This window comes from Molothrus aeneus, chromosome 4 (assembly GCF_037042795.1).
Source record: "Molothrus aeneus isolate 106 chromosome 4, BPBGC_Maene_1.0, whole genome shotgun sequence".
NCBI classification, from domain to species: domain Eukaryota; kingdom Metazoa; phylum Chordata; class Aves; order Passeriformes; family Icteridae; genus Molothrus; species Molothrus aeneus.
Genome location: NC_089649.1, coordinates 61872609 through 61895505, shown reverse-complemented (window position 1 = coordinate 61895505; position 22897 = coordinate 61872609). Strand labels below are relative to the sequence as shown.

General features: G+C 39.8%; 1 protein-coding gene across 3 annotated transcripts in view; it reads right to left on the bottom strand.

Moving 5' to 3' along the window:
• KIAA0232 (KIAA0232 ortholog) overlaps positions 1 to 22655 on the bottom strand; it is a 64758-nt gene extending 42103 nt beyond the window's left edge. For all 3 annotated transcript variants that reach the window (XM_066548651.1, XM_066548652.1, XM_066548650.1), the window contains exons 1-2: positions 22535 to 22655; positions 4038 to 4541 (exon numbers count right to left, since the gene is read on the bottom strand). In XM_066548651.1, the coding sequence (XP_066404748.1) occupies positions 4038 to 4268 (231 nt within the window). In that variant the 5' untranslated portion in view covers positions 4269 to 4541; positions 22535 to 22655. The remainder of the gene's footprint in view (positions 1 to 4037; positions 4542 to 22534) is intronic.
• Positions 22656 to 22897: the final 242 nt, after the last annotated feature.

Here is a 22897-nt window from a genome sequence, read left to right as displayed (position 1 = left end):
ATGAATAACACATGTAAAACCATAGCAATCCTGAAGACCCTGGTACCACAGTACAGTTTACCATAAACAAGATTCCTTTCTTGGAAATTCTCTATTCCTTTGAAATACAGCTGGGCAAAACATACTGGCTTATAAATTTTCCCAATATTTTAATAGCTATTTCAGTTTAAGCCAATGAGCCAGAATAGAAACTGCAAACATTCCAGTAAAATTTGGTTGCAGTGTATTAGGGTTTTACTTCCACCTATGTTTTCTGTATTTGCAAAAATCTGCTATGAACTCTCTGGAAACTCATGACTTACCAATTTAACATTTTGTGATACTGAGCCTGAATCCATATAACAATACCCAACAAAAACCATTCTAACTGGGCTAGGCATAGATGTAACACCACTAACAAACCCAAACAAAACCCAAACAAAACAATCCCACCCTCACATACATACAAATAAAGGGGAATGAAAACCAACACAACCCCCCCTCCACACACACCCACATCCTTAGTCTTATCTTCTATGCAGATATCAAACTAGCTCACTGCAGAAAAAAAGACAATATTGGAGACAGCCACACAAATCTGCACCAGAGTAACAATGGAGAAGACTGCATCAGAATCAAGACCAAAACCCACATATTAAATATTACTACCAGAGCAGAAGGGAACATCCTGCTTATTTGTAAAAATAACCCTAATCAATCAAGACTCCCATAGTCAATCAAGATTCCCATATTCCTTTGAAATTCTTATTTTAACTGCAAACAGAAGTGACTGATAACATAACAACAGCTATATCTGAAATATCTGTGTATGCCCAGTAAGGTTGGGAATGGGTTTTCTTACTTATTTTTGATACTAAATTTTTTTGTACTTACCTGACAGAACCTCAGTCCAGACTTCAGAGTTCCATTTCCCTGCTACACTTGATGACACTAGAACATTATAAAGCAAGCACTGAAGGAGGCTCCCTGAAGCAACTAAAACAGTGCTAATGATACCATCAACACCCTGAGGTGGAAAGATCTTAATGACCATCTTCAGTCTGTAGCATTTCTAATGAAGATGACAGTATCCATAAGATTAAGACTTCCTACATTAGTCCTCTTCACTCCCACCCCCCAAAAAAGCAAACTGCAATGGATTGTTCCTATGCATAATCCCATTGTGAGACAATACATTCTTTGTAACCTGCTCTAAACAGAAGCCACTGCTGTATTTTTAGGAAACGGGGATGGCTACTCACTATCCCCAAAAACAGAGTTCTAAAAGCAAAGAATCACAGAAACACATTACAGCTCAGGATGGAAGGGACCTCAAAGAACAATGTGGTCTACCCTTCCAAGGGAAAAGGAAAATAGACAGGACTATCTAGCACCCTACTGCATCTCAAAAACCTCCAGCAACAGGGATTCTATCACATTCCTGAGGAGGCTGTTCCAGGGAATGACTGTTCTCACTACAAGAAAACAGAAAAAGAAAAAAATTCTCATATCAAGATGAAACTGCCCCCAGTGCAACATGTACCCATTGTCCCTTATCTCCTCCATGTGAATAGACTGCTTCAGTCCTTTTTGTAGCTGTCCTATAAGTTGGAGAGAAATCATTGCGAAAAGACCACTATTGAGAATAGCTCTTGCCACGGAAATTCTGTTATCTTTCTTAAGAATTAAAGGAATCACATGAGAGAAAAAATTCCTGAGATGCCAAGGATCAAATGTTCAATGGGAATTAATCTGGGTTAAAGAAGCTCAGCAACTCTAAGTATTTTACTCCTAAATTACTTCTCATTTAGGTATTTAATTCCTGTTCTCTTCCTTGACTTCTATTTGTAAGCAACACTAGTATATGTTTTTCCCCTTTAATATTGTACCCATCACCAAAACTGGATTGAAATTTCTTATACCTAAATACATGTTTTAGAGTAAAGATTTTTTTGTTTCTGAATAACTTCACCAAACAAAACTAATTTAAAATGTCAGGACATACAAAGAACCAACCAGCAAGAAAAAAAAATTAAAATCAGTAATAAATAAATAACAAAACACATGTATTCAAATATTTCCTCAATTCTATGTTAGAAATTTGTACTTGCAGGCTTTACAGACTAAGCTATTTGAGGAAGGAACTAGGGAGCAGTATGTTTCATAACAGGTGCACCTAATCATTACTACAGAATATAATCCCAAAACTAAATAGATATTAGGTCTCAAAACTTAGGAAATAGTTATTTGAAGTAGGGCGAACACAGTAAAAGTACGTTATAAACAGGATCAAATGGGAGGAGGTGGAAAAAAAATCTTCCAGCTGCAAAGCCCAATGTTGTTCAGAAGACATCCTGCACGTTGGTACCACAGCACCCACTCAGCAACACAGGTTTTGGCTACCCTGTCAGCATGTGGTATTCTTCTCCCTTTGGCTCATTAGGTTCAGATAATCAACTTGGAAAGAGAACAGACACATTCCTAAAAGCTCTGTTATCAAACCCACAAAGGATCCAGTTAAAGTATCAAAATGAGAAATAAACTGAATGAGATTTTAATAATATAGTTACCCTGCTTCTTGCAAAGCCTGATAAAAAGAAAACTAATTGTGGCACTTCAGTAATTTGAAATATCACAGTAGCAACTTCAAAGTTATGACAGTGGTCTGAAATGGACTGAAAAGAAACACATTTTCATTTCCCCCAAGGCCACTGGCCTATCTTTAAAGCTCCTCAAGTTCTCATGTGGCTTCAATTGGTTTCATTTTTAATGTCCTCATCCCACATGCTCCTTTCATACAGGTTTTGGAACTTTTTTCTGCCCCCTTCTAAAATACAGGTATTCATGTCTGACCAAGACCTACATGTTCAGGTACATTCCAGAAAGTGCTTACACTGGGTTTTTTTAATTATTCTTAATCACGGTGTTGTTGCTGATGTCACCTACTGCTGCCAGATACACTTTTGAAAAAAAAGAAACAAAAAAACTTTTACAGATACAAGATTTCTGGTTTGCACAAGGGAAGCATTAAGGCTGTTATGCATGGTAATGGTTGCTAAGAGTTCAAACACTGACAGCATCTGACATGAATTTTTTTGTTCTCCAATTACACTTACATCTATCTCACAATAACCTGCTCTGCTCTTGCTGGATTTTTGAGAAGATAAACTAGGAGACAATGGAATTTCTGAAGCAGTTAGGCAGCAATGCTTGAAGTATAACCAAAACAACAGTAATGAAAAAGAACTAATAATTAAGCTATCAAATAATAGGTATTTGCTTTTCTTCCTTCCCACAGTTACCACAGCCACCTTCTAAGACAAAGCCTATGTTTAATGGCATTTTCATCAGCCTTTTCAGAAAACACTGTAATTTCTCTAAATCCTGAATCCATAAACTCCACTATTAAAAGTATTTCTATACAGGTTCATGATGCAGACAAATAAAAAGAAAAAAAAAAGAAAAAAGGTATCAAGACTGAATACTATGTTCTAGGGTCATAACTCTCTTGCATGCTTTTTATCACCATTCAGCATTAACATTATTTTAGAAGAGATTAATCATGTATGTATAATAATGTATTTCAAATACTTGAATACTAAAAGATATTTGGGGGGTGTTTATTCTTTACTGAAAATAGCACAACATAAAATCCACGGGAAGTGATGGGGGGGTCTACAAACTACTGTGAAGCTAGGCAATGTGACACAATTCACAAGAATTACATTCATTTACTAATGTTCCTATATTAAATTAAGCTTCCAATCACAAGTAGTGATGGTCTCCATTAAGGACACAGATATTCCAGTGTTAACAATTCTGATATCAGTTGTAGCCATATGAAAACATTGTTTAATGTAATTGCCCATACAGCAAACTAACTACTTTAATCTCAGTTCACCCATCAAATCTGACTCCTGTGTGGTTTATACCCTCCTTCCACCCACACACTTAAAGACATCCACCCCCACAGCTGAAGCATACCCAGGTATAATACACAAAACATAACTGGTACAAAAACTCACTTTCACTGGACAACATCTAAAATATGTAAATACCTGTTCCTGCAGGTCGTAGTCATAGCTATCATGCAGCAGAAGACTGAGGACATACCGAGTATAAATCATGGCATCAATGCCACACTTCTCTAGCTCTTGTCCCAGCCAGGTCTGCACTGGACCCAAAGCATGTAGCAGAGACATTTCAGAAACAGATACAGGGCCTGGATAAGAGCTTGAGGAGCTTTCAGATGGCAAACCATCCACAACAACTGTACAGATAGGGCGCATGAATCTAGGTGGTTGGCATCCTTATAACGTGAAGCATTTTCTGGAGTTGATTTTCCGTCGGTATCTGGAGGTGATTTTCACTCCAGTAAATAGGAGAGAGGCTTGACTTCTAGGACAATCATTTATATTTCCTGGCTGTTAGCCGACTAGAGACGAACATCACTCTTCAGGCATGACCAGTGAATAAACTAAATCCTAATAGCAAACACATATGTAGATGTGTTTTTCTACCTTAATTTCACATTGAGGCCAGATGCAAGTCCCCAGCAGGACCTATAAAGAGGAAAAAATGATAAGTTGTGACAATATGTATCCATACATGAATAATATTAAACAGTGAAAAAACCCACCCAAAGTAGAAAGCAGTCATTTACATACTGCTTACTCCAAACATATTGTACATCTACTCAGTGTCATTTTGAAGAGTGACAGGAATTATTACAAGTTTAAAGGTGACTTTTAGAAAAGGTACTTTTTACTGTAGGAAGAGAGACTTTTTCATCAAACATTTCACAAGTAATCTGTCGATTGAAACATATGTCTGACCTAGCTTTATGGGAAAGCTGAGATTTTATTACTTTCACTATCTGCTGAAAAAACCCACTCTCATAAAAAAAAAAAAAGCCCTATGCTAGTTTGAATAAAGACTGCATATTTTGCATCACTAGAAGACAATATAATCCTACTGTTTTGCAGAGATACCCATTTCTAGAATAGAAGTGTTTTGTTTATAAAACACTGAATTAATGAAATTCTTCTGATCAGGAGTTTCATAAATCCTACTACTAAATAGTTACTACTACCTTCAGGTTCAGGTTTTTTGGTGGTGGTGGTGGTTTTTGGGGTTTTTTTCTTAGTTTCAATTATTTGCCTTGTTCCAGGACAGTAAAACATTTTATCATCCAAAAACTGTCCTCATAAAAATGTAAATCCCTGGAATAACTTCAAAAATTTGAGCAGAACATAATTTACCTATGCCAAAAATTAACATTTAACCCTCTTTACACAAAGCATACACCTGTCCAACCTGAGAGCTTAAACTCTAAACCATGTCCTAAAATAGACAAACTATCCTACGACTTATACCACCCACAATCACAAATCAATCTTGATAAGCCAGGGGCAGAAGGTGCAAGCACCACACACGTCAGCATTCTGCTCTTGAACGCAGAAAATGTCAGCCCAAAAAAGGCATTTTTGGATTGGTCTACTTATCAACCACATGCCAATCTGGCATTTGTGTAGGCCTTCTTTCTCCTCTCCAGCTTCTTAGCATGAGAAAACAAAGCTCAACTCCAAGCAGGAAATATCCCTTCACTGAAAGGAAACAAAATAGACTCAAGTGACTAAGCAAAATCTGCTGGTTTGTTTCAACCCCAGTGCAAGATAACCAGCACACAACAGCCATCACCTAATACAACTATCTGAACTAGGTACTGGGGGCAGCATTTCATGTGGGCAGCATGTGTTCTGCAGCCAAACAAAACTGAAAGTCGATACACGTCAACACAACAAAAGATTATAGTTTTTAGGAGCTTTCTTTATAGCATCACACAGATACAAATGTATATTCCAGATTCTTCTAAGTCAATTGCAACATCACCAAATAGAAACCCAAATAGATTAAGATCAGTTGCTACCGAGTTTACAAAACCCTTTGCCTCTCCCAAAGTGACCTTACTGCTCTGGTTGCAATGTTCATTTTGAGAAAGGAGAAAACACAAAATTATTCAATATTGCTCAGCAGCATGTTTCAATTAGTCAAGATCTTTTAAGTAAGCACAAATAACAGTAGATAGAAATATGCTGCAAGGCACTGGAGGTTACTGCTTCATCACATAATTAGAGAACAGAAAGTACAAGTAAAATCTAGTATTGTGACCCAAGGTAGTCCAAATCCAAGAGCCACATGTCCAAACTCTTAAGAAGTCCATACTATCTTAATTGTTAAAGAACAGCATTCCAGAAAATCTGTTCAGTCCTGCTGGCTCTCCACAGCACAGCATGTGATGAATGTTCTCCCCAAGTCAATGCCACAGCCCTTGTTGGCCCCCCAAATCCTACATTTCATAGATAGGGGAAAACTGACACTCTTCATTTATCTTTTTTGAGACATGGTGCAGAACTACCTAAAGGTTCAAGGGAACCGGAGCCTCAATCCATCCTACTGCTACCAGTTTGATGCTAGAGCCACCAAAAGATGCTCACAGCCTGGAAAGGGATTGTAGGTCAGCAGGAGAGCACCTGAAGAGCAGCACAAAGGAACTTCTGCCACTCCAGCCAGCAAGTTAGCTCCATTGGGAGCCCAGCTAAAATGGAAACACGCGAAGCAAAGACAATAAAAAAAAAGAAGTTAGAGATAGGCACATGACTGCATGTCTATCATCTTACTGGCATCACTAAGACACGGTGGGATGCCTCCTATGACTGGAGCGTTGGAATGGAAGGATACAGGGTGTTTAGGAAGGACAGGCACAGGAGACAAGGAGGGGATGTTACCCTCTATGAGAGTGACTGCCTGGAGTGCACGGAGCTCTGCCATGGAACAAAAGAGAAGCTGACTGAAAGGTTATGAGTCAGGATGAAGGGGAAGGCAGGGACAGGCCATGTTATACTGGGGGTCTGCTACAGGCTCCCCATCCAGGAAGACTGAACTATGAAGTCCTCTATGGACAGACAGGAGCAGCCTCACATTCACAAGCCCTGGTCCTCATGGGGGACTTCAACCACCTCCATATCTGTTAGAGAGGCAACACAGCAGAGCATAAGCAATCCAGGACCAGGAGGTGCCTGGAATGTGGTAATGGTGATACCTTCCTTCCCTGAGTTAGAGAAGCCAACAAGGAGAGGTGCCATGCTGGGTCTCCTTCTCACTGACATGTTGGGGCTGCTGGGGAATGTGAAGCTCAAGGGCAGCCTGGGCTGCAGTGACTGTGAAACAGTGGAGTTCAAGATACTCAGGGCAGCAAGGGTTCACAGCAAGCTCATTGTCCTGGACTTCAGGAGAGCACAGTTTGGCCTTCTCAGGGATCTGCTTGGTAAAGGAGCCCAAGAAAACTGGTTAATATAGAAGATCACCTTCTCCAGGCTCAGGAGCGATGCATGCCTACCAAAGGAAGTCAGGCAAAACACCAGCCACCTGCATGGTTGAACAAGGAACTCCTGGAAAAACACAAACTGAAAAATGAAGCCTACAGAGGGTGGAAGCAAGGACAAGTAGCTTGAGAGGAATACAGAGAAATTGTCCAAGCAGCCAGGAATCAGGTAGAAAGCTAAAGCTGTGATAGAATTAAATCTGGCCAGGGATATGATGCTTGATGAAGCTTCTACACAAGAAAAAGCTTCTATAGGTACATCAGTGGTAAAGGGGCCCCTATCTCAAAGGAGACCCAGGACACAGACAAGGCTGAGGTACTTAATGACTTCTTTATCCTGGTGTACACCAGCAAGTGCTCCAGACACACTTACCCACTCCCTGGAGGCAAACGTGGGGACTGGGAGAATGAAGAACTGCCCACTGCAGCACTAGGTCAGATTTGAATTGATTTCATCTAAGGCACCTGAAGGACATGAGTCCATGGAACCTGATGAAATACCCCTAGGTACTGAGGGAACTTAAAAGGTGTTTGGAAGACAAATGGGGACAAACTTTTTATAAGGGTCTGTAGTAACAAGATTTTGAACTAAAATCTGGTAGATTTAGATTGGACATTAGGAAGGTATTTTTACATTGAAGGGGTGAGACACTGAACAACTTGACCAGAGAAGCTGTGCATGATCTGTTCCAAGTATTCAAGGTCAGGCTGGGCAGGGCTTTGAGCAACCTTATCTAATGAAAGATGTCCCCACCCACAGAAGTGAGTGTTGATGATCTTGAAAGATTCCTTTCAACTCAAACCATTCTGAGTCTATATGGCAAAGCTTCTGGATACTGAATCACTTCAATGAAAACTGTGACACATTGTTTAGCTCCTTAGTTAAACCTAGTAAGGACTGAATTTGTTTCAGCTTTTCCCTGAACGAGATGATAATGGGGCCTCTCTTTTCTATCTTAACACTTATTTAAGTGAGACGTTTGAGAAATTCAGTTCATGAGACCTAAACTAACAAAATCTGATTGACTTCAGCTGACCAGTTAAAGTGTGTCTTGCTTTTATTAGATGGGGAAGAGAGGGAAAAGACAGCAAGAGAGAAACAGATTATAAGAGGAACTATGAAATCAGACAACAAAATTTTTGTAATCTGTTTTGCACTCCAGCTTTTTTGAATATCATATTCTATTACCTCTTTTACAATTCAGTTACATGATATAAAACCTGGAAATCTAAACAAATTTATTAAATATTATTTAAGAGTTCTCATTTTACAACTCTCAAGTGCTTTGTTTCACAGATGGCCTTAAGCATTTCCATTATGTTTTAAAGTTAACAAAATTTCGTAAAGAGTATTTTTCTATCTCAGTACTAGAGAGATTTTCCATATCAAATTAATACAAGTCACTCAAAGAGCAAACATTTCTGCTGATAGATGTGAAGCTTGATTTTAGAAATAACACTTTCTGACAAATAATTATTATCCCTCCTAAATCTATTTCACACTCTCTCACTAAAAATATTTTTTCCATCCTCACAAGGCCAGGGCTAATCTGAATGGAGGGAGCACATTACATCCTAAATAATTAGTGGAAGCCCAGTTATTTTAACCAAGTCAGAAAGAATTCTCCATTTCCAGCTATAAAATATTACATATGGACATGCCTTAGAACAAGAATTACCAAATACAAATTTAAACATCTGCATCAATACTTTCTGAAAACTACTTTTTATTTACAAAGTAAAAAATATATGTTGAAACTATTTCAAAATAATTTCTCCTTACTCCACTTCTTAGTATATTTTTTCCTTTAAAGTAACCTTCAGTTTTTGCAATACTAATCAATGACCTTAACAAGGTCACACTAGTTAAACTGTCAGCAGCTTAACCAGTAGAGACACAAGGGCCAATTTATGAAGCATCTTCTAAGGACTGAGAACACAATATTGTATAAACACTCTGATTTTTCAACTCAGACTGTCTTAGAATACATGTAATTCTCAAAATTCTATTCCATGTGATAGACACTAAATACTCTTTTGATCTACAACAGACAGCAGAAGAAAATACCTAAGACTTGGTCTCCTTAGATCCAGCTATGGCAAAGCAACAACTTCAAATAACATATAGAAAGCAACAGAAAGGAGGATCAATGATATGGAAAGTGATGCTGGAGCTTTCCAGGTTTGTTCCCTACAACACATTTGCTCTTTTATGATAAATAACCTTTTTTGAAAATTAAGTAATCTAGTCTTCTCCATAAAATAACTGGAATATGGGTACTGTCAGAACAAATACACAGAACTTTTTTTTTAAAGTGTCTTGGTACTACAATAATCAAAGTAACACAAACAACTTCTTGTGGCAGTTGTCTCTATGGGATACAGGATGATAGCATAAGATCAAAGATTACCAAAGAATGCAGTAAAAGAAAGGTGTAATTAAATCACTCTTCAATGAAGCTCGATACAAGCACACCAAGAAAGTGCTAATGCATGGACTATCAACAGAAAGATTAACTAAAAGTTCATGCCAAGCAAGACAATTCCATGTCTTTAACAGCTTTTTTCCTCCATATTCTCTTGCATACTGTTAGAAAACAGTAACCAAAGCCAAACCACAAAACCCACTGAATTAATCTAAGGTAACCCAATCTCTATTTCATCAGCACCAAGAGGCCTCTGAAAATTGTGCATCCACACAGCAAGGTCCCAAACCAACATTTTTTGTAAATTAAAAAACCCCAAAACAATACAATGATTTAACACTCTTTCAAGTTTTCTTAATTATCAACTTTTAAAGCAGTAGAAGACATTGGAATAAGAACGTAAAAACTATACCCCTTACAATTATCCCATCAGGTAAACTAAAGGTCCACAGACAATGTCTTGGGGATCATAAAAGGTAACTTGAAAAGGAAGCAAATCGTTTGCAGGCTTCAATTCACTACACTGGGGTCTATACTATCATTAGGGGAAAAAAAAAAAAAGTTACAGGGTTACATATTGAAAAAGGTTGAAAACTAATAACTGTTTACTTGTACAACCTGTAAGTGAGTCTCTACAAACTCAAATTTACTCCTCACACATTTTGATACATTTATAGAGAAAGCTCATCTCTTGGATAATCCACAGATACTACTTTTCCTTCCTTCAGCTCCCAAAAGGGAAAACATCTGTGTTTCCCGTGTTTCCCGTGTTTCATGCTGCCTACTGATACATGTTAACAATTAGACTAAACATATTCTCACACAACAGTTAAATCAAAACTGCTGTTTATACAAAGTTTCCTCTAATATTCTTTGAAATACACCAGTGCATGACACTGTTTAAATTAACAGCTCTCATTTCAAAATTTTTTTTCTCCACTTTGACACTGTTCATTTAAAAAATGAACATAGAAAAAAATATATATATTTTTTTTTTTAATGTGGAGAGAGCACATTTTTGTGGATAGTCCACATTTTTTAACCAGAACAATGTTTTTCAAACTAATGTTTTTTTCCCAGAATGGTTTTATTAAAAGCAAACAATATGTCCTCTCTCTGGCAACTACAAGTGGGGAAAAAATATGAAAATCCTAATTAATATTAAAGAAAGTAAAAACTTAGTCAAGTTTGGCCAACAACATACCAAAATCACATATACAGTGCAGCAAATTTCAGTCCCCTTTAGAAAACTGATAGCCAAAAGCATGACCAAATCATATGATGGCAACAGAATTCCATATTGTTCTTATATATTGTGGAAGAATCTGTAATTTTACCCTAATTTCTTTTGTTTCTTTCCACAAAAAAACTGAACAAATCCTTAATAGAAAAAAAACAAGCAGCTACACACTGAGAAAGGCACTGTCAAAGCCCAAAACCAAAGCCTATTTAAAGTCTAGCAAACAATGGAATTTGTGTGCTTAATTTCACACAGTATTTAAAAGACATGAGAATTCAAAAGTAAGAGAGTTGTTATTTTTTAACCACATTCCTTGATAATCTAAGAAATTTGACTGTGTAGTCTTCAGAGCAAGGACAGCTTTCTTTATGCACAACAAACAGCAAGAGCAGCAGCTTGATTCATGACCAAGGCACTGAAACACTACAGAAATATTGTCCTGCCATGAGAAACAGAGATTAAACACCTGGCTGCAATCAAAGCACTAAAAGTGGTCAGAAGCATAAAAGCAGCTCTGTGATAAGAGTCCTATTTGTAATGGGTTTATGCTTCATAGGGAACTGGTGTCTAAGGAGGCTGGGCTTACGGTTCTAGGGTTTCTAGGGTAACTCAAGTCAAAGAACCCACAGGGGAGATCGAAACCAGTGCCTGAGTGTTACTGCAAGATTTTTTCCCTTGCAAATCTGCAATCTTATTTTCATAACACTTATCCAAATGAAAATCTGAAGCTGCTAATCCTGTATAAAAGCTTAATGGAATTACTCAAAGGATTCAAGAGCTAGCATGTAAGCCCTAGTTACCTGGGTTAGCAAAGAAAAAGAACAGATATAATCAAGATGACACCAAGGGAAGCTAGGGGAATTCACCAGTACAGTTCTGAAAGATTCTGCTCTGAGACCTGTATTACCTGATAAATTCTAAGTGGCTTAGAAGATGAGATGGGTGACAGTTTAGAAGCTACCAAAGGACAGCAAGTGACCAGGAATAGTGACTTCAGAGCAACTAAAAAAAATACAGAAGGCCATTATGAAACTGGACTGGGCAATAAAAAAGTAAACAAAATACGGCATAGGCAAACTTGAAATGAGGCAGAGGGGCAATAACCACCCTATTCAGGCATAAATCAATGAGTTGTGAGCTATTAATCCATGTCTCTCCATGGATAGAGACTGATTTTTCAATATCTAATTTTTGTTACTAGAAAGTACCAATGAGTTAGTAAGATCTACACACAAAACTTCACACAACAGCTAGCAGAATTCCTTGCAAGACCTTCAATGGAAATCGAGTAAGAGAGATCCCTTGAGGGTTTTCAATTAGACAAACCATATCAGGGTCAGGAAATCCCCTAGGCTGAAAATAGTGTATGGCTGAGGGAGAATTTAGGGGAGGTATCATTCCCCCTGTTCTGTTTTTGTCCCTAACTGCTCCTTTAGAGATGATGCTGCAGACAAGTGCAGGGTTTGTCAAAGCCTTTGTCTGAACCAGTACAGCTGCTCTTATAAAACATTTATGTTTACCATCCTACAAGAACAACACTTCAAAAAACAGTTGCTGGAGGAGTGCAACAAGCTGATCCACTCACAGGGCCGCACATTATTAACGCACAGGACTTTGTTTAAAGATGTCAAAACATCAATCCTGTCAGGGAGCAAAAACCAAAGACAGAGCTATGGGAAACAGCTCTTAAGGGACAGCAGAATCAGCAGGTGAGACATTTGCACTAGGGGGTCAGTTGCATATCAAAGACCCCAAATTCTTGTCATCTGTGTATTCTTTACTTCTGCAAAACAAATATGTATGTAAGCTTGAAAATGTAAAACGTTTAAGCTAAGAAAAAAAGGCAAGACAGAAAGGAGAAAAGCATGACCTAAGAACAAAGCCTGTAGACACTATGTACACCCCAAAACTTCTTCATTTCATAGAATTGCAAGGTTTGAATGTGCCTTCATAAACAAGACTCTTTTGGAAAGGTCCTCATTACAGCAGGCTTGTAAAGAATCATCTCTGCAGAGTAGAGACTAATGAAGTGGTCCTTCAGTATATATAATATGACTTAAAAAAAATCTTTAATAAGCCTAATAGTTGGCAAGTTTTGCAGATCATGGTTCAGTGGGAGTCTTGATAATTTGGGAATTTTATCTTCAAGATGGAAGTATTTTTATTTCATAGCATCACTCAGGAAACTGCTTCAGGAGGTCAACTCAATATTAAAGCTGCATTAAAAAAACCCAAAAGCAAGCATGTCATTATGCAGCACATAGATACCACTTCAATAAACAGAATGGAGCTCAGAGCATTTCTGACAAAATAAAACATGACAAAACAATCTCTGGTACCACAGATTATGCAATTGCACCAGATAAGTTTAAGTACAGCACATCTGTAACCTGCAACCACCTCAACCCAAAGATTTCTATCTCCAAAAGTTTTGCTATTTAAGAAAGACTTGAAACTGTTAAAAATATGTCCATTGATCAGATTTAAGAAATGGGAAGATATCTGTAAATTGCCTGAATCTAGAGAAGTGAAATGCTGCCTCACTATTATCAAATACTTGGCTGCCATGAACAATGGCAACAATTATATTATTTAAGAATTTGTCCAAAAGGTTATCCAGCTACCAATAGAGTACTAATAATTCCATTCTATCCTTAAAAAACAACAAACAGAAACTGACATCAGAAATTTTTTTCCTATTTAGTTTGTTAGTGTCTACACTGGTGTTTGAACCAAATTTTACTTTGTTTAAACATGACTACTTTTTTTTTAAATCTTAGCTGAAAAAGAAAAAATGTACACATATAGCATAACTTAGATGTGTGATAACTTTTTAGGACTTTAAAAATACAAATCAGCATCTAATGACAAAGAATATTGGTAAATATTTTTCACATTTAAAATTAATTAAAACAATGTTACACAAAGACTTAAAGGAATTACTACTGCTGCCAGCACAAGAATCAGTTTGCAAAAACCAGAAGTGATCATTTTTATAGCAGTAGTTACTAACTTCCAAGAGAACAACAGCAGCAGCATTTTGACAGAGATACCTCTGTGGATGACTTGAAGGTGAGTCAGTTTAACAGGAACTGCACCACCACTGCACATTGCCACCAAGAGAGGACAAGACATTCCACTGTTTCTCTCATCCTCCCCTCCATGTTCCCACCCTCTTGTCCTTGTACTTAACACATCCACTGCGTGGCTGCAGAGATGAACTGTATCAATTTTTTGTTCCAAAGGGAAAGATTTCATTTTTGGTAACCCAGTCTTAAAAAAATACAAATCAGTGATCAACTTGCTCTCTCGCCACAGAATTTCTACATGTGGCATAAGAGAGGAAGTGGGGTTGCCCCTTTCAGCAGCAACCCACTATTAAATCCACTTAAGAATAACAAGAAAACATTAGGAAGGCAGAATGCAGAAGCTACATTTTAGCTAATTCAAATCCAAGTCTTTCAGACAATAATTATTCTAAGGAACGTGAAGTGTGCAAGCCAATTCAGGTATTTCAATAGGTATGATATTTACTTCCAATATTTTTACAGAAATTCACTAGGCACCCATGTAACCACACCCTGTACTCATAACTTCCAGGAGACTCAGTCTCAAACAGTAGCCTGGTGATAACAAAGAAATTACTGGTTCCTTCAGATTTGCTGGGAGCGAGGTAGGTGTTGCTCTGTAACTAAATGAGAACAGGATGGATCACCCAAGTGTGGAGAACCCAAGAGAATGTGTGGTAGTGCAGACCTCAAACACTGAGGCAGTGCCTCACCTCACACTTTACCCTCCAACCATCACAGTCATTTCCGTACCACTAACATCAGCTTTCAGACCTTTCTGCTATATTTCTTTTACCACTGAAGACAATGGTATGATTTAAGTTTTTCAGTTTGAACTTTCAGATCTTAGCAGTGTACCAAGGCAATGCCAGAGACACGCATCTTGCTCTCTCTTGTTTAGCTCAGTTTATTACACAGGAATTGCCTGGATGGGCTGCTACTGCACCTGAGAGATCCTGGGGAGAAATACTTTTCTAGATGCATCTTCCAGAAGGAGATCGCTACAGTCTTTTCTGTTCAGTCCCATGAGAATCTTAACATGAACACTATTTATCAAAAGCAGTACCTTTTACTATGTACACATCACTGATTACCATCATCATACTTCAATAACATTTCCTCAGATTTACGGAAACATTAATGGAGTTAACAGACAACAAAACCAAATAGAACTGCGATCACACAGATGCACATATTTTGAGTTCACCAAGAAATTTATCTTCAGGATTTTTTGGCAGGTAAACTTTGTAAGCTTTCTACTATTTGTGTCTCACTATATTTACTAGCCTTATTTATCACCTAGAATATATGCAGGACTTCAAAACACAATATGCAGTCAAGTAATGGAAAGACTAAGATATAAGCTCTTGACTATTTGATAATTTTCTTTCCTGCCCTCCTGATGTCCTTTATTTACTTAACTTTTAGAGCAGTTCAAACTATCTGCTACCAACAGGTACTTGCCTGTATTTGAACACCATTCCCAAGTGGGATGGTAGTTCTTGGAGGCCCATGCACTAAATTACACGTGTGTGCATTAAAACAGATGAGACCCCAGTTCTGAACACCTCAGTGAGAGACACAGGCACCCACCCATGTACCCCAAAATGTGCTGCAGACTCCTCCAAGGCACAGGCAGCCACCAGGTGGAATCACCCTCCAGGCCACCAGGGCGACCACCCTGATAAAATATTCAGTGCTCTTCATATCAGCTGGAATCCAGTGGCCACTCTTGTAGTGCAACCATACAAGATTTATTTCAATTAATATACAATTTACTCTCAGGCACACACTGCATCTTTCAGTCAGGCAAGGAAAAGGAGAATGAATTATGAATACCAAAGATCCAACCACCAGTGTTCATTTAAAGGCTACGATATTTGTCCTGCTTTTATACTTGCAAGGTTAATAATCTATATGTATATAAACAGCTAACTCGTTAAAGACCACACTGTGTATTTTACTCTGGGTTATTAATTTCTTTAATTTGTATGAAAGTATTTTCTGAATACTCACTATTGATGTTTTCTATACTTGGTCTGCAGCTCAGGGAGTTAATTACTATCTTGCTGAAAAGCTTTAAAAAGCTTCATAAAGTGTTTAAGAACAAATATAACTTCACCTAACTATACAGCCTTTTCAACAGTAATTTTAATAAAAAGAAGTTTCTCTAAATTCAGTTAAAAGTCATATATAGACAATGTTTTCATTAATAAGAGTGTAAAAACTTACAGGATGTGTCAGCCACAGGAGGTTCAGTAAATACAAAGAGTTCTGACAAGTTGAATTTGCAAGCTCTACAACTTAACCAGCAGAAGATACTGAATTTACAGCACATAAAATATGTGGCCTACAAAGAAAATAGTTTCAAATACTTTTCCCCTGCCCCTCTACCACCTCTGATTTTTATTCCAAAATATTAGTAAATGAACTTCCATTTATGAAATTGAGATCTGAGGTAGGATACTTTGCAATTTTGAAGAGAATAGCAAGTCAACATGAAATAATTTATATTTTAGCATTTGAATGAATTTGCATAGGCATTTATTGTTCAGTTTATGTTGTAAGGCTGCCAGGCTTTTTCCATAAAAACAGTGACGATATTTGTTATCATATCTCCACTTTTATGATTAGGTATGTTGTTTAAAAACACTACTTTTAAAAAAAGTTTACTAACTGAATAAGTAGGACAATTTAATATTGCTCTTGAAATAATACATTTGCTGCTTGATACTTCAAATGACAGATGAAAAGGTCATTTTACTAAAGTGCAACCAGAAAACCTCTTACAAAAACAGCAGGTCAGCATTGCATTAATTCTCTTCAAGGAAGTTACTGTACTGTTAACCAAGGCATTTCTTTCACAATTCAAGAACAAAGTTACTAAAAACTGGAACTCTGAGGTTTCTCTGCAGTCAGTAAGATATTCAGTTCAGAGAGACTGGTGAAAAAATCATCTACATATGATAAAATAATATCTGAACTTACAGAGGCGTTTTAACTTTTGTGTCACCTCACACAATTCAACATGACTTCCATCTAAACTGCTATAAAAACATCAATAAAACAAAAATTACTAAAGGTGATTCAGTTTCACTGTCAAATGCAAGACTTGAATATGCAGTGGATTGAACATCTACCTCAGAAAACAGAACCAGAAGAACAATTCACTGAACAGTAGTCTTTAGCTAATTAGTACCAGTAATTAGCTCAAAGTCTTCAGAGAGCAGAATCAAATATCATGAAACAGTAAAAGCTTTTCCTGTACCTTAAAAAGGAAAGATATGAACCCAACAAATAACTGGAAGCTGGCTCCATTTCTTTCAGGACAATCCAGTGTCCTAAAGAATGCAATGTCCTAAATGCAATGTTTTAATGTGTGTTTGCACATCCACTCAGCCACAGTCTTCAATTTTGGTTCAAGTTCACAATAACACATTACAGTGTCACAAGGATCTTGTGAGAATTAATTACTCATCCAGTGGCAGCAATAGGCATTACTGATTTCTTCATTAGTGATTCTTCAAGCAGACCTTTTCCTTTAGGCTAATAAAACACAGTTTTCTTTAAAAGTACATATGACACATGGTAAATTAACAAAATAACTTCTTTAATCAATCTGTGTATGTTTTAGGATGTTTTCACACTTTACTGTTGATGATTATTATCTCAATCCAAGCCCTGACTATGCTAACACTACCTGGAATAACCCTGCAGAGGATACAGATCTTGCAACCCCGCTCTGCTGCTCTGATGTTAAAGCTGTACCATCTTATGTCAGGTTGCTTTATTTTTCCTGGCCTTCAGCCACCCCCAGTCTCTTACTCCCTTATCTGTCTCTCTGTACTTTCTTCCACAGTCCATATATGCAAAATCTCATTGGCAAGACAATCTTGTCTCCCTTCAGCATTCTACAACCAAACCATAAAAACAAACTCACACAATTTAACAACCTACAAAAGGGATAACAGCTACTCCTTTCCATACAGCACCTTAAACACAAGAACATGAAAATGAAATTTCACTTGAATTCACTCAGTGGTACAGCTGATAGAAAACTTCAGGCAGGTCTCTTTTCTCAATCCCAGCCAAGCCTCTATCCAGCAGACCTTGTTCCTTTGGTAAATTTAATAATAACTAGAGAAAGATTTTTAAAAGCTGTAAAAACTCCACAAAATTATTCAGATTTCGTCCCTGTTACAATTTATTTTTATTTATTAACAAACCTTTTCACACAGAGTATAAATTTTCACATGCAGTCCTTTCTAGAATAAGGCCTAGAAAGTTACAGACACAATTATCATTAGCATGGACTGCATATTTGAGATTTCTTCCTCAATACAGCAAAATCCAGAAATTTAAACATTCCCCAAATTTTAGTAAAAATGAAAATCACTACAGCAAACCTGAGCACAGACTTAGAAGGACAGAATTAAACTTACATGTAATATCAGAACTGAAAAAAATAATTTATACATAAATTATACATAATTTATATTTCCACGCTAATATAATTAAAACATCACATGTAATATCACAAGAGTGAAAAATTAATTTAAATACTTCATTATTTAAATATCCACACTACTGCCTCAGAAATAAATCTCTTGGAAAGACACATTCCATATGCTCTCTTTGGTATCAAAGTTATGAACAGAATTTAGATGCAGAAACAAAACAAACAATGTATAGTATTATGCAGGTAGATCCAAACATCCTGCATATGAAATTATAAAGGAAGTAGATAATTAAAAATTTAAAATACTCAGTAGCTTCCAATAAAGCTACAGAAACAGCTGCTAGTAAGATGTCTGTGAAAGAATCATCTTTGTACTGAATGTTTAAGCTAATCAACCTCCACCCCCAACCACCTCTGTGGGCCAATAAAATACACATTATATCTCTTAACATCCAAAAAATGTACCAAACCAACTTTCAGGAAAGTAGAGCAAGATGCTTTTTAGTAAAAATATTATAACTAGCCCATCTAGATATTTTTCTACTAAATCATTCTTAGTCTTGCAGTTATATGGTACTTCTGACTAGAAAAATCTGGTAAATTATTTCCAAATTAACAAAAAAACCATAATTTTCCTTCCAATCAGACAATTTTCCTTTTGTCTGTGCATTGAAACGTAACTAAGTACACCAATACTCATTTGAATTTTTTTTTCTTTTGTATCATCTAATTGACTTTAGTTGGAAAAAATTATTGGGGCAGGACTACAGGGATGGACAACACAACTCATTTCTGCAATTCCATTTAAAAATTATCCAAACAGCTTGTCACTTTTCTTGGACAAAAATGAAGGATACCAATGTCTGTTCCACAAGATAGAAGAATATCCTAAAAACAGACTATCCCAATAAACAGAACATATTAAATAGCTTCTACAAGATCATTTGTATTCCAAGCTCCATTAGCAATGCAGATAATGGGAATATTTCCTGCTAACTCTCCAACTCTCACAGGAATTCTAAGTCTTACTACCTTCACCACATTCTGCTTTACCAGACATTGTTGCCTATCCTATTATAATGCTAAATTGTTACTTTCAGTTATTAGCTATTGCTTAAAGAAGCAGCAAACAGACACGATTTTGCTAGGATTCCAGCTAAGTATATAAAATGTCTATCCTGACTCTACAATACTATGCCTAAAACCTAGTAAAATCCTTCAAGAAAATTCACCTGTGCACAGGTGAATTTAAAGGTTGCTTTATTCCCCCTATTTGCCTAGAAACAAGATGCTCAAGATGGACAAATAATGAAGTTTTGAACAGTATCTAGATCTTCCTCTGACCCTATTCCTGCTAGAATGCACAGCAAATGAGCAAAGGAAAATGCTGACATCATTTTACCCCTATGGAATTGCTCTTACGTGGAAGAATAACAAATAGCAACATCAAAAGCAGTGGGGAATGCTGAAATATGCCTATGAAACAGGCATAATAAGGTAAGAGAAGTTCAGGGCCTCCATTTTTTCTTCTTGAGTCACATATGGATCTCTTTGACCCTTACTTTCCTTCCAATTGCACTGCTCATGAGCAGAAAAGCTGGAGGGTCATACACCCAACCCAAATTTACAAAATCTGTAGACTCAAAGGGTCTGAATGCCAACGGTGCCCCAAACAGACAGATAAAGTTCTGTCACTGTACACGTGTTAATATCTGTCAAGCAGAACATGAGGCAATGGTGGGGATATGCACTGTTGAGGCTTTTAATGGCCTGTCTCAGGACTACCCCTATAATTGTCAAGTCTTTGAAAATAAATAACATTATGAACAGATAACATGCTACTCATTTTATTCAAGTCACTTACATCCCCTCTTATATCTCAATGGTGAAGAGAGAAGATTTTGATACCTATATGATATGTTTTATTGACTAGAAGAGAATGATTGTACACTACCATTTTAGCATATCCATACTAACAAGAAACAGCAGATGGAGGATTAGTACAAAATAAAATCTGTACAGTTACATGTCAAGTAACAGTCAAGTTCCATGTCATTTACTTTTGTAAGGCATATTTTTGCCTTAAATAATAAAGGAAAACGTCAATTACAGGCTACCATGGATTGTGAGGAGTTTGCAATACCTAGGGTTTAAGCACTGCAGTGAAATACTTTGCTTTACACAATTATCTACTGAATCATCACGAGTTCACTTTTGACAGTTAAGAAACCAAAGTCAATCGGCAATTCCTACTTCATTCCAGGAATACAGAAGAAATAGACAGTGTACAATAGAAACCATAAACATTTCAAAGGGTTTGAATGAAGAAAAGCAACTACACGGACCACAGAGGCCTCTGATCCCAAGCTTATAAATTACAGCCCAAATCACTTATACACAGAAAACATCAGGCTACAGGAATGCATTTTATTTGAAAGGAAGGACAAGCAAATCGTACTATTTTCACCCTTCAGATCAGTATCAGGTACTGCAATGAGTAATTAAAACAAAGACAAGACAGAAAAAAAAAAAAGCACCGCACTTTGGCTTTCTTCAACTTTCATAACACGATTCAATACGTGTACACTTTTAATCGAGACGACACGACGAGAGGATGGAAACGAGTTTGCCGGAGCGAAGTGTCAGTTTGTGTCACTTCTGCATTCAGCTGTAACCTTCGCCAAACCTTGTCCCCCACCCCGCCCATCGCCCGCGAGAGGCCGCGGCCGGCGGTCCCGCCCCAGCGGCGCCCGTCTCCCAGCGCCCATAGGCTGCGGCTCCCGTCAGTCTGCCATCAGCCCAGCTCCGCCTCCTCCAGCGGCAGCAGCCCTAGCCCTCCTATCCGCCTTTTGCCTTCAATAGGCCCTAAAGGACAATGCTGCTGGAAGGAAAAAAAAAAAAAGAAAAAAAAGAAAAAAAAAAAGAAGAGGGGAGCGAGCCCCGCTAGAGCGGCCCCCGGGGCAGCGCTGTGAGGCCGCGGCTCAGCCGGGGAGGTTTCCATCGGCCCCAGCCCGTCCCCAGCTCCCCCTCCCCGGTGCGCGGCCGCCGCTGCGCTCTGAACGCCCGCTCAGGATGAAAGGTCACGGCGTGAGCACCAGCCGGGCCCGGCAGCGCTACAACCCCGTCACCTCAACCTCGGGGTCAGGCGGGGCAGGCGAGGCGCTGCCCGGATCGGGATCTCCCTACTCCGACCCCGAACCGCCGCATCCTCCGCTTTGCCGTCTGCTGGCGCCGGATGACACCGGCGCGGGCCGGCACCCGCGGCGGGTGGGTTCTGGGTGCCGCCTTTTCTTCCCTCCTTCTCCTCCCCTGCTCCCTGGCGTGAACCAGCCCGAGGACACCGAGCCGCTGCTCCCGCTCCAGGCTGGCGCCTTCCTCCCGGCCGCGGAACAAGCCGCTCACCTGGCGCCGGGTCCCGCCGGGATGGAAGAGCGCGGAGCCGGCGGCAGCCAGGGAGGGCTCAGCTCCCCTCCCGGGCAGCGCTCTGACCGGGGCACCCCGGCCGGGCCCCCCGCCCCGCCCCCGAGCCCTGCCCGCCGCCGGCCGGCAGCCGCCCCCCGCCCGGCCCCCGGCGCTCCTGTCACCCCCTCCCCGGCCCCTTCCTCCCGCGCCCCCCGGCACGCTCCCGCCGCGCTGCGCCAGGCGCAACCCAAGAGCGGGACGCGCCGTCCCGGGAACCCGTCCTCCCGGCGGGCCCAGGCCCGGCCCCGCAACTCCTCCTCTTCCCGGGCTGTTAGCGGAGCGGGCAGGGATGCGCGGGCCTTCCCGGCCGGCCCCGAGCCGCCGGCCCGGCGCTCCTGGGGGTCCAGCCCGCCTGTCCCAACGCAGCGGTGGGAAGGAAGCGGGGGAGGGGAAGGGCGCCCGCCGCCGCCTCCCGGCTCCGTCCTCCCGTTCCACGGGCAGGGCGGCTGCCACTCTCCCTCCCTCCCTTCAGCCCTGCCCCTCCCTCTGCTCCCCGGGCCCGCGGCGGGCATTTACCTGCCGTGGTGGCGCAGAGCGGGGCCCTGGGGCCTCTGGCAGCCGGAGGAGGCAGCGGACTCCGTCCCGCTGCTGCCGTCCCCGAGTGAGGCGGGCGGGACGGAGCCGGGACCTGCCCCGGGAGGCGTTACGTAAACCGGCGGCGGCGGCGGTTCCAGCGCCACGGGGAGGGAAGGAGGGAGGGAGGGGGCCGGGCCGGCCGCTCCGTCACCCGGCAACGGGACTCAGCGCCCCGGCGGACCGCGCCGCCGGCTCCGCCCCGTATCCCTCCGCCCAGAGGGCGGCCCGGATCCCTGATCCCGATCCGTGGGGCTGCGCCGGGCGGGAGGGAAGGGGCTAGCGACCATCGCGCCGGTGGACGGG